At 49.7% G+C, this 16,580-nt stretch overlaps 1 protein-coding gene across 7 annotated transcripts in view; it reads right to left on the bottom strand.

Annotated features, from left to right (window-relative positions):
- Window positions 1–2,716: 2,716 nt before the first annotated feature.
- Fgfr1 (fibroblast growth factor receptor 1) overlaps window positions 2,717–16,580 on the bottom strand; it is a 55,423-nt gene continuing 41,559 nt past the window's right edge. For 3 of the 7 annotated variants that reach the window (XM_028768170.1, XM_028768168.1, XM_028768169.1), the window contains 13 exons: window positions 15,633–15,756; window positions 14,177–14,367; window positions 11,977–12,121; window positions 10,105–10,307; window positions 9,132–9,277; window positions 8,401–8,522; window positions 7,913–8,023; window positions 7,312–7,502; window positions 5,657–5,779; window positions 5,339–5,409; window positions 4,885–5,022; window positions 4,491–4,596; window positions 4,208–4,384 (listed from right to left, as the gene is read on the bottom strand). In XM_028768170.1, the coding sequence (XP_028624003.1) occupies window positions 4,208–4,384; window positions 4,491–4,596; window positions 4,885–5,022; window positions 5,339–5,409; window positions 5,657–5,779; window positions 7,312–7,502; window positions 7,913–8,023; window positions 8,401–8,522; window positions 9,132–9,277; window positions 10,105–10,307; window positions 11,977–12,121; window positions 14,177–14,367; window positions 15,633–15,756 (1,848 nt within the window). Of the gene's footprint in view, window positions 4,385–4,490; window positions 4,597–4,884; window positions 5,023–5,338; window positions 5,410–5,656; window positions 5,780–7,311; window positions 7,503–7,912; window positions 8,024–8,400; window positions 8,523–9,131; window positions 9,278–10,104; window positions 10,308–11,976; window positions 12,122–14,176; window positions 14,368–15,632; window positions 15,757–16,580 lie in introns of all 7 variants that reach the window. The other 4 variants (XM_028768167.1, XM_028768166.1, XM_028768171.1 and 1 more) reach the window with 2 other exon arrangements.

Genomic DNA, 16,580 nt, shown 5'->3' with positions numbered 1-16,580 from the left:
TTAACCACTAAATCCTGCAGACGGTCAGTGTTCGGTTCCCAGCACCTACACAGTAGCCACAACCAATTTCTAACTCCAGTACTACAGAATCCAGCACCTTCATCTGAACTTCAGGTACCAGGCATGGTACACACACACGTACAAACAAAACAGTTACATTCATAAAAAAGTTAGCTAGCCAGACTGTGGTGGCACATACTTTTAATTCAAGCACTCTGGAAGGAGAAGCTGGTGGCTCTTTGTTGGAGTCCACCCTGGTCAACAAAGTGAGTTCCAGGACAGCCAGAGCTACATAATGAGACCCTATCTCAAGAACAAACAAGACAGACAGACATCCCCATCTAGTTCCCAGGCCTTGAACTCATGGAGTGCTGGGTTTAAAGGTGTGTGCCACTACCACACAGCCAACGAACTCCTTAGTCTCATGCTTAGTCTCATATGCCAGCAAAGAACCACAACCCAGCCCAGAACACATGCCTCAAAATGCCCCCTTGTCATGGAGGACAAGACCCACCCTGTGTGCCAATCAACTGATTTCTGTAGGCTATGTTCATACATCATTCTGGGATGCTACACAGTAAAACTTCCCTTTTGAAGAGGTGAATTTTTGAACTTAGTTTATATTATAGGTGTGTAATATGGGAAGGGCTTAGCTAGTTAACTGGCTTAATCCTCTTTCATCTCCCTGACTTGTGTGGCTGCCCTATGGATTCCTTCTGGCCTTCTCAATGGGCAAATAGAAAGTTAAGTCAAGGAGCCTGGTCATTGATGGCTCTATCTGTACAGACACACCCCATTTTCCTTTTCAGAGACAGGGTCTCACTGCAATCTCGGTTGACCTAGAACTCAATATGTAGACTAGGCTGGCCTTGAATTTAAGAGATCCACTGGCTTCTGCCTCCTGAGTTCTGGGATTAAAGGTGATGTCAGTGTTTTCAAATTTGGGGGTACTTAGCCATGACCCCAGACTGAAACCTCACTGGTAGTGTTCTGGCCAATGGCTAGTAAGCACAGTTGTGGGTCCCAAGCTTGGAGATGCCCCTCCATGGATGACTTCAATGCAAGAAGCACATAATTGGCTCCAGAGAGCCTGTTCCGGCACACCACTGGAACCTCCGACAGCATGGCAACTGAATGCAGCACTTTTATGTACTAGGACATGCAGGTCCGGGAGGCAGCACAGTAAAGATTCTGAATGCTGTCATGTGTCAAGTAACAGGGGACCTGTTTCAGAGTCCTTCAGAACGTCAGTGTTCTTGTTTGTTTAATTTCCTTTGAGACAAGAGTCTAACTGTGCATCTCTAGCAGGCCTTGAACTCCCAACGTAGACCAGGTTGTCCATGAACTCAAGATCTGCAGGCCCCTGCCTTCTGAGTGCTGGGATGAAGGGCATTCACCATCAGGATCAGCCAACTTCAGGGTTCTTGCTGATCTACTCCCGCCTTGGTTTCTACAAGCTAAGGGGATGCAAGGCCATGCCATGTTGCTTCAAAGGCCTCTCTCCTCCCTCGCAGCTCTCTACTCTCTTGCAGATGGTGGAGCTTGGTTCCACCAGCTGCCAACAGGCTCGCTGGGTACCACTGTAAGCTCTCTCTGACATGCACCTGGAGTGACATTAGGTGCACTCACACTTTACACCGACTTCTACGATGACAATAGTTGCTGCTGCTACTTAATAGTATGTATGGCTCTGCACTTGTGCCAGGTCTAATTCTGTACAAGACGTATTGTTAATGTCCAGAGTTTTACAATGCTACACTCAGGCCAAAAGTTCCCTCCTGCAGGTAGGTCTGTTACTTCAGAGAAAACTAGCTCTGAGAGTATTACCTAACACTCTGTGTGTGCGTATGTGTATGTGTGTGCGTGCGCGGGCGCGCATGTGTATTTTAGCTTGCTGGCTCCACCCAGTGGCAGCTGATAAACAGAGTTCATTTACCATTAAGGCCGATTTCTTACTTCATCTATGTTCAATCTTACTTACCTGAAATCAATAAATGACATTAACAGAGCCAAGGGACTGATGATCTCTAACCCATGGCAATTAGAAAAGATGAGAAAGCGGTATTGACTGATGCCTTGGCCATCTTTGAATCCCCAGGAAACCAGACAGAGGCTGTGCTCTGACAGCACATCTTCATTCCATGAGCTGGGTTCTCCTTCCCACGAGACCCACGCTGGTCCTCTAAGTGAGATAGCCATTTCATTTCCCTCTATGTCAATTTCACTACTTTTTATTTGATAGCTATCCCTGTCCCTGGGGATATCTGTGGGCAGTTTGAATAGTAACAGCAGGATTCCAGTCCCTTCTAGTTCCTAGCGCCTCTCCTCGAGTCACACAAAGCCCTTTCTGTGTTCTCCTTCCGTCACAACAGTAAGCCAAGTAGACCTGAGGCAGAAATGATGTTCACTATTTTAACAAGAAAAAAGAAAAACACTATGATACGGTCTCCAAGAAAATGAATTTGTGCTAAAATTCATTCCCTGGACCTCTCTCACAAATGATGGCTTCTTTCGGCATTCATAATATTTTGACAGTTACATGTGCACACAGAGAAACACGATAAGAACTCCATGACGATGACCAAAACCACAGCTGCCAAAGCCGTGTTTAAAGAAGCAGTCCTAACTTCTACAGATGAAGTCATATTGTACCGTTTTGTATTCAGCAGAGACCCAGAAACACAAGCAAACAAAAAACAAAAACACCCTCGAAGGCTAGAGTGGGCAGGTTTGAATAAGATACCAAGGTACCACTAACAACCAGCAGGTGGCAGAAGTGAGTTGCCAAGCCAAACCAAGAGATTGTTCTCTCTTTGCTGAGGGATGGGTGGAGTTTGTAAAGGAGAAAAAAAAAAAACTATAGGAAACCAATATCAGGAACAGACCCATCTGAGCAACAGAGACTTGGGAAGGGGGGGATATTTACAGGAGAGGAAAATGAAGAGTAGGTTGGGGAAGACAGACAAGACATCTGAATGTACAGTGAGCTCTGGGTGACAAATTTTCCCTCACATGCATATAGGCACCCACCCAGGGTCTAGGGTTTGAGTTTCTGTTCTACCCGTGGGCTAGTCTCATCCTCTCAATCCTCGCCTCTGAGGAAACAATCAAGTGTGTGGGTTTGGCTCTCTTGCCCTCAGGACCTCAGACTTCTTACCCTGCCTTTCCCAAAGCATCAGAGACAGAAGGCTTGTCTGGGAGGTCTCAGGCACAATCTTGGAGACAGAGGTCACTGGGGTGGGGGTGGGGGTGGGGGTAAATACCAGCTCATGGCCCTTTAGTCCCTGATTCCCTCCTTTGCAAGGGGACATCTGCTCCCTCTCCACACGCCCAGGATAAAAATGAAGCAGCAGCAATTTTTATTGAGGGACCTAAACTGAAAATAGGTTTAAAACATAATTTAAAAAAATAAAACAGCAAAAGTAGCAAAAAATATATGACCTTTTAAAAAAACATTTTCCTTTTTTTTTTCTTTTTGTTTGTTTTTAATATATAGCAACTGATGCCTCCCGGCCACCAGGAGCATCTCACCCGATGGGTAAATCTCTAGTAACGACCCTTTTAAAAAGACATGTAAATATATACTCAGATTTATACACTTTGTGTTTTCTTCATAGCTATGTACAGAGCCCCAAGTCTAGGGCTCAGCCCAAGGGCACATTGCTCCCGATCTCCGCCTCCCTGTCTTCTGGTACCAGGTATTTGGTCAGCAAAGCAAATTAGTATTGGAATTAAGAAGCTACTGGTACCATCCATCTGGAGCAGAGGTTGCCTTCAGTTAAGGCCTAAACAGAAACCTCACTGCTTCAGGAGCCCCAAGGCCCCTGCCACCAGAACACAAGGGGCTGATGGGTTAACAAGAACACTCAGGAAGCTCTCGCTTGCTTTCACGCCTGTTCCACTTGCTTCTACCCCGCAGATATCCAAGTAGTGCCAGGCAGCAGGGTGGGTCTTGGTCCAACACCTGGGAAGGAGGAAGTGGCCACCAGCAAGTACCTGCCTCTTGGCTCCTCTCTCACACAGCAGGCTAAGAAGAGGAAGAAGGGTCTTGGGGGTGATGGAGGGGTAGGCCACACAGGAAGGCCTCAGTCAGGCACTGGCTCTTGCCAGCCACAAAGGAGGAGGAGAAAAGGCAGTGTGTCCAGGGAATTGTGGGTGAGGGACACAGGTGATGACATAATGGGGGAAGGCTGGGGACGGTTGATAGTCAGCGTCGTTTGAGTCCACCATTGGCAAGCTGGGTAGGGTGTCGGGGCAGACAGGGCTCCTCGGGTAACGGCTCATGAGAGAAGACAGAGTCCTCCCCTGAAGAGCAGGTAGAGCTTCGTGTGTCGGGAAAGCTGGGCGAGTACTGGTCCAGCGGCATGGACAGGTCCAGATACTCCTGTGACAGAAGAAGATTGGTGGGTGGCACCCAGACCTTTCTGTGACAGTGTCCCCTCAGGTACCTCTATGACGACGGCCCAAGTTCCAGCCAGGGGCAGCCCTACCTGATTGGAGGTCAAGGCCACGATGCGGTCCAGGTCTTCCACCAGCTGCTTGAAAGTAGGCCTCTGAGAGGGCACTGCGTGCCAGCAATCCCGCATCATCATGTACCTGAAGCAGGACGGCGAGGTCAGAGAGACGGGGTAAGGGCAGATTTGGGCCAGAGGGCTCTGAGAGGGATGGACAGGAAGACCACTCCCTCCAAACAGAGCTTTCACCCCCTGCCCACCACGCTCCTGCTTCCTTCTGAGCCTGGCTCAGGACCTTGGGAACCTCCCATGAGCCTCCATTACCTGAGGAACCCCATCTGCTGTCCCAACATCCAACCCGGTTTGCCAGTAGTGGACTCAAACAGCGCCAACTACTAACCTTCCCAGCCCCCCCACCCCCCATGCTTACAGCTCATTGGTACAGTTACTGGGCTTGTCCATTCGATGGCCTTCCTTCAGCAGCTTGAAAAGTTCTTCCACAGGCACACCAGGGTATGGGGAGCCACCCAGAGTGAAGATCTCCCACAAGAGAACCCCAAAAGACCACCTACAGGAGAGCACAGTTCTACTCTTACTTAGCACAGGGCTAGGCTGCCCTAGGAGTTCTTTCCCAAGTCCTCTTGAGAACTTAAGAGTAGTAGGTGTGCATCTTGAACCTTTCCTGCCCCAACACGACCCTTAAGTTCAGGGGTCAGGGCGCAGGAGACAAGAGGGGCAGCAAGACACTATGCAAAGAAGGCAGAAGTACAACACCGTTCATGGGACAAGATAATGCTTCCCACCCCCACTCTCCCCAGTGATAGAATAAGATTCCCATCAGTCTAGCCATTGGAATTCTGGGTAATTGAGTATGTCAAACTCACACATCGCTCTGGTGGGTGTAGATCCGGTCAAACAATGCCTCAGGAGCCATCCACTTCACAGGCAGCCGGCCCTGCAAGCAACGGCACATGCGTGTTGGCGGGGTGACACAGAGGACTCATGGGATGAACTGAAGATGACGGGGCTCAGGCCGTGAAGAGACAGGGAGGTGGGAGCTAGGGCCCAGGACACACGTCTGTCTGTCTGCAGCCCATCCTACAAGCCCTTTGTTCTTAGACCACCCAACCCCACATGAATAGGGCAGAGACACCGAAGTCTAGCAGCGTGGAGCCCCAGGCTGCGCTGAGCAAAAAACTTACATTGGTGGTCTTCTTATAGTAGTCGATATGGTGAATGTCTCGAGCTAGGCCAAAGTCTGCGATCTTCATTACATTATCCTCGGTCACCAGGACATTCCTAGCAGCCAGGTCTCGGTGTATACACTGCAGAAGGGGAAGGACCAGGGGAGATGACACCCTGAACTGCCACTCAGACACCCAGTCCCCTCTACACCAACGCTTACTATGTAGCGAGCGGCAGACTGCTTTACCTCATGGGTCTTCCGCTCACACACCTCCATACCCTCTAGATCTTCCCATACCCTCCAGACAACCCCTCCCAAATATTCTTTAATTCCAGACGCCTGCAAGCGTAGCCTTCTCAGTCACTGTACCGAACCCTCCTTTATGCCTTCTTTCTTGATCCTAACCTCTAGCTTTGAGATTCGTACCTCCAAAACAGACCACCTGGGCCTAGGCTAGGTCTCTGGAGGTGTGTGCAGGCTGAGGACTGTCCTCCCCAGCAGAGCACGTCTGCTCAAGCAAAGACACCGTGAGTACTGAAACCGTGGTGGGCGTTTTCACAGACACTGTTATTCTACTACATAGAAGTAGTCTTACTTTGTATCTGAAGAAATACAGGGGCTGGAGAGAAGAAGAGCATGGGCTGGCTGCTCTTCCAGAGGTCCTGAGTTCAATTCCTAGCAACCCTGTGCTGGCTCACAAACATCTATAACGGCATCTGAGGCCTCTTTTGTCATGCAGGCATACATGCAAGTAGAGCACACATATATTATATATATATATATATATATATATATATATCAAAACGTGTTTTTTTTTTTCCCCCAGTTTTTTGAGACAGGGTTTCTCTGTTAGTTTTGACTGTCCTAGAATTTGCTCTGTAGGCCAAGGTGTCTCAAACTCAGAGATTGGCCTCTGCCACCTGAGTGCTTGGATTAAGGGCTTGCACCACCACTGCCCAGCAAATAAATAAATCTTAAAAAGAAAAATAAGAAAAGAAAAAGAAATGAAGGCTGGACTCAGTGGCACACACTTATAATCCCAGCCCTTGAGAGACCGAGGCAGGATAATTACACATTTCAGGCCAGTCTATGCTACACAATGAATCAGGCTGGTCTCTGTTACAAAAATTAGTGGGACCTTAATTTCAAAAAGTAAAAACATATAAATTAAAAATAGCTACCTGATAGTTCCTCAACCTAGAACTGACCTTAATACTTGCATGTAATTCAAATGGTATAAAAGCAAAAAGGAGGAGGGGGGATGGGATAGGGGGCTTGGGGTGGGTAAATGGGGAAAGGGAATGACATCTGAAATGTAAATAAATAAAATATCCAATAAAAAAAAAGCATACAAAAAAAAATAGCTGCCTGAGTCTACGTAGAAAGCGTAGACTCCAACCTAATTCAATCTGATCCGAAGGCTACAAGGTCTGTTCCAACTCTGAGAGCCTCATAGAGCGCCAGGGGCCAGGCTCCGTGCACCCGTGGCTCTAAAGGATTAACAGTTGTAAGCTGGAGACAGGTATGGTAGCCCATATTAGCATCCCAGCACCAGAGACACTGAGGCAGAGGGACTGTGAGCCTGAGGATGAGGCAGTCATAAACTGGAATGCTAGCCAGGTCCAGTCCCACCCTGCCTTTTGCGGGGAGGGGTGCATTCAGTCTCCACACCTTCTTAGAGGCAAGATACTCCATGCCCCGAGCCACCTGATAGGCACAGGATACCAGATCTTTGGAGGACAGCTGTTCCTCGGGGTTGTGGCTGGGGTTGTAGCAGTACTCCAGCCCAGGAGGTCTCCGGGCCTGCAGATACTCCCGAAGATTGCCTTTGGAGGCGTACTCCACGATGACATAAAGGGGACCTGAGAGGACAGAGATGGCGACCGCAGGTCAGCCAATAGTTCAGCAAGGGGAGCTCCACCTAACAGAAGCCCCCTCCTCCTGGTGTCACAGCACACTGTCTCCCGTATCTAATGGAACTCTTTCCTTCCTCCAGAGGGGAACAGGTAAAGTCATTCTGCCTGAAGAAAGCCAGAAGATTCTTCCCAGTATAGACCAGAAAGTTCCCAAGCAAAGCTGGGGTGGGTGCCCTAACGTACACTCCAGGAACATCATTGTTCCTGTTTACATGGTGAACCTAGGGGTTGCTAAGTAATCTTAAATCAATGCCGATCAGGCTGGCCCAGCTCCTGAGCATCAGGTTAAACCCCCCTGCCAAGACAGTTTCTCCACCGATGCCCAGAAGCCGGACCCCGCCCTAGGAGCCACCTACCATCCTGTGTGCACGCCCCCAGCAGGTTGATGATATTCTTGTGTTTCCCGATCATTTTCATCATCTCCATCTCTGAGATCAGATCCGACAGGTCCTTCTCCGTTGCATCGGCTTCACACGCAAACCAGAGAGCGGGGTGAGGGAGGAGGGAGGAAGCGGATCCTGGAGGAGCCCCCTTTTCTCCAGGACTCCCCTTCTTTCCTCCCGCTTCCCACTCAGGAGACACTACTACCATGTGGTTACTGAAGGTGGCTGGAGATACCACCAAGAAAAATCAGCCGGTTGTGGGACTAAGAGGAGCCCCTGAGCCCAGGACAACAGTAAGAATCAAGGTGAGATTTAAACACTCGTGGTGTGACATCTCCCTCCGCTCGGGTAAGTGTAGCAGGTGTGAGCAGTGACGGCATTACAGGATGTCTTCAATTGGGTCCAGACCCACTTTGCTTGGAAAGGAAAGAGACTACTCTACAGGACACAGATCCACTCACACTTCAACATCTTCACGGCCACTTTGGTCACGCGGTTGGGTTTGTCCTTATCCAGTCCGATGGCCTCAGCCAACACCACCTGCCCAAAACAGCCCTCGCCAAGCGGTTTGCCTAGGACCAGCCTTGAGTGGGAAACAAACAGTGAGTGACAGTTAGGGCTGGGCTGGACAAATGGGCAGTGACAGCCAGGGCTGGTGAAGGTCAACATCCCCTACACCTCCGTTTTTCAAGACAGAGTAGCCCTGGCTATCCTAGAACTCGCTCTGTAGATCAGGCTGGCCTTGAACTCAGAGATCTGTCTACCTCTGCCTCCCGAGTGCTGGGATCAAAGGTGTGTAACATTATCACCCGGGAAGATCAAGCTTCTTTTTTTTTTTTTTTCAAATAATTTATTTTATGTATATAAATACACTGTAGCTGTCTTCAGATGCACCTGACGAGGGCATCGGTTGTAAGTCCCATCGGTTGCTGGGACTTGAACTTAGGACCTCTGGAAGAGCATTGGGTGCTCTTAACCCACTGAGCCATCTCTCCAGCCCCCAGATCAAGATCTTATATGACAGCTCATCCCCGTTTCTTCTGGGACGCCACTCAACCGAGAGCAGGAAGTAGAGGGGCTACTTCTAGAGACATCTCACGTACATTCACGGCCTAGCAGGCCCCAGCATACACAATTCCCACAGCTAGGACCAAAGCACAGGGTCCACAGTGGAAAATTACAGCAGTATTACCTGTCTCGAGGCAGCTCCCAGCGGGGGTCCTCAGGGAGCTCATATTCGGAGACTCCAGCTAGCATAGGGGTCCCGCTGGAGGAGAGGCGAGAAGGCCGAACCAGGAGAACTCCTGAGTTCATGGATGCACTGGAGTCAGCTGACACCTGTAAGAAAGAGTGGGGTCACCCTTCTAGCAAGGAGAGGGTGAAGTAGTAGCCAACTCCTCCCGAATCCCCAGCTTTTTTTTTTTTTTTAATCATAGCACAAATTTGCTTCTAATCCTAATAGTGTGGTGGGGAGAAGTTAAAAAAAAAAAAAAAAGGACCCAGGAGGGCAGAAGCTCTGACTGAGCACTTTCCACCATCAAAAGGTCTTTCCAGAGCCGGGCGGTGGTGGCGCACACCTTTGATCCCAGCACTCGGGAGGCTGGGGCAGGCGATCTCTGAATTCGAGGCCAGCCTGGTCTACAAAGCCTGTTCCAGGACAGCCAGGGCTACACAGAGAAACCTTGTCCTGAAGAATCAAAAGACAAACAAACAGAAAGTCTTTCTGGGGTCCACTTGACTCACCTAATCAACGAGCACCCCAAATCTACCTCTTCGAGCTGAGTGTTTTATAGTAGAACTAACTGTTCTTTTCTTGTCTCCAACTTGACTTTGCAAAAACTCTCTGCCTCAGATTTACGGATTCCTAATCCCTAAAAGGCACCTTTCTGGGTCAGCAGCGGTCTGAGGAATGATTAATCTTTCACACACCTGTACCTTCTAACCCATTTCCTCCCTCCGTGTGTCTCTGTGGCCAGGGTACAAAGTGGACAGGTATGGAGCCAGAGTTAGTTTATAATGTTCCAATGTGTCTGGTCCAGAAGTTGGAGCAAAGTCCAGAGTGGGAGATGAGGAACCACCAGGAGGGTAGGAAAGGGAGCAGGCCCTGGAGGCCCAGGAAGAGGGGGCAAGACAGTGATGAGCCTGCAAATCCCCCATCTACTTTCTGTTACCTGTCTGCGCAGAGGGATGCTCTTGGCCAGCTTGTGCACAGCCATCTGGCTATGGAAGTCGCTCTTCTTGGTGCCGCTCTTCATCTTGTAGATGATGACAGAGCCCACCATACAGGAGATCAGGAAGGCCCCGGTGCAGTAAATAATGATCTCCAGGTAGAGAGGTGAGGTCATCACGGCTGGTCTCTCTTCCAGGGCTGAGTCAGTGTGGACAGGGTGTCAGCAGGTCATGGGGGCTTCACTCACAAGAGGTGTGCCCCATGAGAAACCCAGTACCTGCCCCTTTCCCTCTGGGATCGTGGCATCAAAGGACCAGGCACCTTGGGGACCTCTGACGTATCCTTAAACATCCTTAAACTCAAAACCCACAGAGGGTAAATACAACCTAGATTATCCTGCCAAGCAAGCTCATTAACTCCGGGCCAACTTGCTTAGCTGACCACTTGGTTAGATGGGCACCATAGATCCTATAGAAGCTCAGTGTTGTGCACACATATCGTGTAGAAACGGGCTGTTATGCCCAAGAGACCAGATAGTCCTCAAAGGACATGACAGGGTGGGACTCAGAGTGAGACCTAATGTCTGCTCATCCTACGTCTTACTAAACACCCGTCACCTCTGTTAGATCATATCAGTAAATAGCAAAACATGGGCAGAGTAAACATGATGTCTAAATATGTCTCGAGATGAAAAAAGACCATGTATTTGGCAGTTTTTTAAGAAATCTATTCATGGCCTGACAGGACACTTAAAATGTAAGGAAATGGGATGGGCGGGGGGAGCAATCATTTTCCCACGTCCTTTCACCTCTATTTAGAATTCATACTGTTTGGCTAGTTTTATGTCAACTTGACACACGCTAAAGTCATCCCGAGAGGAGGAAACCTACTGGAACCTCCTTGCCCTGCATGTATACAGCCCTCCTCCAACAGTCCTCCCAGCCCTGAGAGTCCTCCCAGCCCAACATGGAAAGAACAGAGCTGATGACAGGGGAAGGATTCTGTTTGTTGTCTGTCCATCCCTCCCCCTTCCCCCCATCAAGTGTCAGGAAATGAGGACTCACAGGGAGCACTGACTAAACAGACAGAGACAATGATAAAGACAGGATGCTTCTCTGCTGGCGGCAGTGTGTGAGACTGCTGGGCAAGCAAGGTGGAAGGGAAGAGTAGGGAAGGTATGCACTTAGCGGCCACAGAGGAGCAGCTCTCAGGCCACATGCAAGCAAAACCATACTGGTCCTGTGGTCACCAGCCCACCACCCGGCAAGGCCACAGGCTCCTTCCTTCCTGGGTAACACACTGACACAGATCTCCCCACTTGGGAGGGCAGGCCAGGAGGGATGCCCAAAGAGGTCAAATGGGTACCACCAGACCTCCTGAATGGCTAAGACAGGCCTTTCTTAGGTAGTTCAAGTTGGGTATTTCAATCAAAGTGCAGAGCAGAATGAAGCAATACTCCAGGGGAGCCGTAAGCTCATATTGACCAAGAACCTGTATTTGTGGAGAAGAGGTCCATGGCTTTTCTTGGGACTGGCTAAAGAAGATCCCATCATTCAAACCTCTGGACCAAATGGATGAGGGAAGATACTATACCCAAGGATGGAAGGAGCCTGTATTGGAAAGTAAACCCAGAGCTCACGCATGCATTACATCGACCAGGGAGAGAGCCAGATATACATGTATAAGGGGAGGCTGCCACGTCACTTCTGAAAATCCAGGAACTCCCCTTGCATGTGCCTCAAAGCCAGAGCAGAAAAGGGCACACAGCAGACGGGAGCCGCCCCTTCCTGCCTCTCCCCAGCCCTGTAATGGATGCGCTGCTCCTGTGGCAAAGGCAAGACCCGGAAAGGATCGGTGCAGTGTATACCTTCCAGAACGGTCAACCATGCAGAGTGATGGGAGAGTCCGATAGAGTTACCCGCCAAGCACGTATACTCCCCCGCATCCTCAAAGGAGACATTCCGTAGATGAAGCACCTCCATTTCCTTGTCGGTGGTATTAACGCCAGCAGTCTAGAAGAGACGACGGAAGCAAAATGGACAAGCACAGGACATGAGACCTCAGAGAGGCGGAGAAACGGAGGGGACAGAAGAGGGGACCAAAACCAGAGGAAGAAATACTCCCAGCATCTCCTTTGCAACAAGGCAAATAAAAACCACCAGCCAGCGAGACCTGTTAGAGGAAAACAGCGAGGCTCTGAGGGAGGCTCTCCGGCAGACCTGAGGAGACGACGCTTGGTTATGACCCTTCACCAGACGCTGGCAGCCACTGGCCCAGCCAAGCATGCGGGCGGTGGGCGGCATGGAGAAATGGGGCCTGGCAGGTAGGGGGCTGTTTGGTTTTAGGTAAAGAGAGTCCGTGGGTACAGACGGAAGGGAAAGAAAGGCAGTCTCCTCACCCTCCCCAACACACACACACACACACACACACACACACACACACACACACACACACGACCTGCACATACTGGTCTGGGAGAGAATATCTGGTCTCTTTTCTTATTCACTATTGAAAACTTCAATCGGAAGCATCATTCCTAACATCTCAAAAGTCCACAGATAGGCACAAGTACTTATACACAGAAACACACACACACACACACACACACACACACACACACGCATACATAGAAGTGTGTGTGTGGGAGAGAGAGAGAGAGAGAGAGAGAGAGAGAGAGAGAGAGAGAGAACACATATACATAAGGCACAAAGGGAGACACAGATAATCAACACAGTACCAAACCAAACCAGCCTCCCAAGCCAGGGATTTTTCCATGGCTCTGGGCATTAGGAACACAGTAGGAGAAAGGTAGAGTTGGTACTGGCTTCCCAACCTGCCCCAGCAGGGTGGAGCCTAAGTCAAGTACCCATTACAGGGTCCCATCCATCCCCCCCCATTACCTTTTGCCACAGGTCTGGTGACAGTGAGCCACGCAGACTGGTTAGCTTCACCAATATAATTGGAAACCTTACACACATACTCCCCGCTCTGGGCCTCTGTCACATTGAACAGGGTCAGCACCTCGGCATCCGAGCTATTAATCCCCGAATGCTGGAACAAACCAACGACACACCAGTCAGTGGGGCAAACACGGAAATGTGGCCACACTGTGCTCCTGGGTGACTTTCAGCCCGAGGAGACAAGGCAAGGGAGATACTGAGGCCTACAGGCTTCTCTTCTGAGTGGGACAAAACGAAACTGCTAGTAAGAGTAGAGAGAGACGGAAAGCTAAAATAGAAAAACAGGAGGGAAGGGTCGGGGAGAAGAAAAAGAGGAATGGAGAGAGGAAAGAAGAAGAGGGAAGGGCAGGGTGTCGGAGGAGGGGGTCACTGTCCCAAAGCAAATATTCAGTATATGTTAAACTCCTTCCTCCAAGGCCAGGGTGGAGCTTGTAATTGGAGAACGAACTCCAAAAGGCCCAAAGCTAGAGCTGGGCCTCTTTCTTCCAGAATGTTTCCAGCTCCAGTGGCAGGGAGAAAAGGGACAATCAGTAAATCTCTAGGACAGCCAAGGCAGGGGAGGATGAGGTCTAACTTCTGGTTACTCCTGCTGCAAGATTCACTGGAGACTTTGCCAGTTAGCTCCCTGGATTAATGGAGCACTCGGACAATTGAGAGTCTGGGAGCGAGAGGAAAAGGGAAGAAAAAGGTCATTACTCCCCAAGCGCCTTAGAATTTATAAGTGGCATTTGCTTCTCCAACTGTTTAAGCAACGCCCTGATTGTTTGCCAAAAGATTACAACTTAGGAAAGGCAAGCAGGAAGACGCCGGGAAACATTTGTTGTTGGAAGGCTGTGGTCTCGGGCCACAAGCAAGCAAGAGTGTCTGTCAATGTCTTCCTTGAGTAACTGACCCAAGATCTGGGGCCACTCTCAGAGCTCTTTAGGAACCAGCCACCAGTGTCACCCTCTGTTCCCAGATCACCCCCGTTTTCTGCTGTCACCAGCCTGTGGCCAGATCCCTACTAGGATAGAGTATGTATGTGCCTTATGGGTAAGGCTGAGCCCGAATCCCAGGCACACCTGGTCACCTTCCCAGCAAACTAGCCAAGAATGAGGTTCAGGTTACCTTCAGGACCTGGACATACGGCAAGTTGTCTGGACCGATCTTACTCCCGTTCACCTCGATGTGCTTCAGCCACTGGATGTGAGGCTGCGGGTCACTGTACACCTTACACATGAACTCCACATTGCTGCCCAGGGCCACTGTCTTGTTGGCAGGTAGCCCTGCCTGCAGGATGGGCCGGTGAGGGGACCGTTCTGTGGAGGCACGGGGAGGACAGACATGTTAGACTCTTCACTGGCCTGGTCATAGCTGGGACCTCCCCAGTACCTTACCCACTGCTTCTGTTAAACTCCAGCCCCTCAAACCTGATTTGAGAGGAGGGATACCATTTCCTCCGGTCCCGCACACACATTTCCAGACATGACCCCACACACACACATTCCAGCATCTTAGACCCTTCCCAGACCCCCCAGATTAGAATCTTCTCCCTGGGCTACATCAGTGCCAAGGCAGGTGTTTGCTGTGAGGCTCTGGACCAGAGCATCTCTGGAGCAGAAGACCCAGAACCTTTTCAATCATAGCCCTAAGATGAACAACACACTGTTCTTCCTGTCTTCCAGGATACTACCAAGTGGACATAACAGGGATTCCACATTTCAAGGCACCTGGCCCCTGTACCCCAGTATGTGCACTTGGTTTATACACCCACTCTAACGGTGCCTGTACTGCAAGGACACAAAGTTTGGGGACAAAGGACAAAGTTTGGGGCAAGGACTTAAAGACCTTGGTGTGTTAGTGGTGTTCTTTAAGCAACAGCTACTGTATTTCTCATTGCTGTATCAAGCTGTGTCTTCCTAGACACGGAGTGTAACAGGAGCTGTTTAAGGGAGCCAGAATAGCTGTGCCTTTAATTCCAGCACTCAGGCAGATTTCCAGTGAGTTCTAGGGAAGCCTGGTCTACATAGTAAAGTCCAGGTAGCCAGGGATACATAGAGATACTTTGTCTCAAAAATAAATAAATAAATGAAAGGAAGGGAGAAAAGTGAGGCTTAAGGCAGACCAGTGATAGAAAGAACTATAAATAAGGAAAGAAAGAAAGAAAGAAAGAAAGAAAGAAAGAAAGAAAGAAAGAAAGAAAGAAAGAAAGAGACTTAAGATAGGCCCAAGTCTATATATAATCTTAGTACTTGAGAGGCTGGAGCAGGAGGATGGCCATGAGTTCAAAGTCAGGCTGGGTTATACAATGAGTTCCACAGCTGTCTGGGCTAAAGTCTGAGATCATATCTCAAATTGGAAAGGAAGAAACGAAGAGAGGGAAGGAGGGAGGGAAGGAGGGAAGGAGGGAGGAAGGGAAGGAAGGAGGGAGGGAGGGGACAGAGGGAGGGATCAAAAAGTAAAGCTCAGAGTGGAAAGTTTAGCACCAAATGTCCAGATTCCATCCTAGGACCTCAGACTCCTCCGCTTGCCCACCGCACCCTGCCTCTGACTAACTCTGGCCCGCTCGGCCCGGCCCTCTTACCCACGACGTCAAGCTGGTAGGTGTGGTTAATGCTCCCGTACTCATTTTCCACGATGCAGGTGTAGTTGCCCTTGTCAGAAGGCACCACAGAGTCCATTATGATGCTCCAGGTGGCATAACGTACCTGCGGGGCACAGACAAGGGGCTTTGCTGAGGGCCTGGGGGAGAGCTCAGATGAGAGCAGCGCACATGCCCAGTGCTGCACTGTTAGCCACACAAAGCACAGAAGGACTGGTTTCTGGCCTATTCACACTCAGAACCCTTCCTGCAAACCAAAACTAGCAAGGTATGAAGAAGACACTGGCCAGCTTCACGACAGCACTCAGGAGCAGCGGTGATCTGCACAAACACGCCTCTGGCAAATTCTCCTAGTTTCACAAGCTATCCCCTCAGGGTTGGCTCCGTGGATAAAGGCACTTGCCACACGGCATGGAAGGAAACAAGCAATTTCTGCAAGTTGTCCTCTGCCTTCCATGTACACAACACTGCTTGCACATGTGCACACAAAATAAATGAATATGTAATAATTAATACAGAGACCCCATCTCTTCTTCTAGTTGACACTGGTCAGCTCTATCATCCACTGTGCCCCTGCTCTTCCACCGAGGAACTGTGGCAGGCTGCTTACCACAGCTGCCCTTTGACACTGGCCTTCGTATGTGGTGACAAAATCTTAAACTTGCAAACAAAAGAAAGGAAAAGAGAAAAAGAACTGAGCAGTAGTGGCGGACACTTTTAATCCCAGTACTCAAGAGGCAGAGACAGCTCTGGGCCAGCCTGATCTATAGAGACCAACCAGAGCTAAACAGAAAAACCCTGGCTGGGGTGGGGTAGGGGGAGAAGAGGACCAAATAAATAATAAATAGAGAAAGAAAAAGATCTAGAGTGTGTGTGAGTGTGTGTGTGTGTGTTATGTGTACACGCATATGTGAGTATAGGTGTCCACAG

This window comes from Grammomys surdaster, unplaced genomic scaffold (assembly GCF_004785775.1).
Source record: "Grammomys surdaster isolate TR1022 unplaced genomic scaffold, NIH_TR_1.0 185, whole genome shotgun sequence".
Taxonomy (NCBI): Eukaryota; Metazoa; Chordata; class Mammalia; order Rodentia; family Muridae; genus Grammomys; species Grammomys surdaster.
The sequence above is the reverse complement of the archived record's forward strand: the minus strand, read 5'-3'. Positions and strand labels throughout refer to the sequence as shown.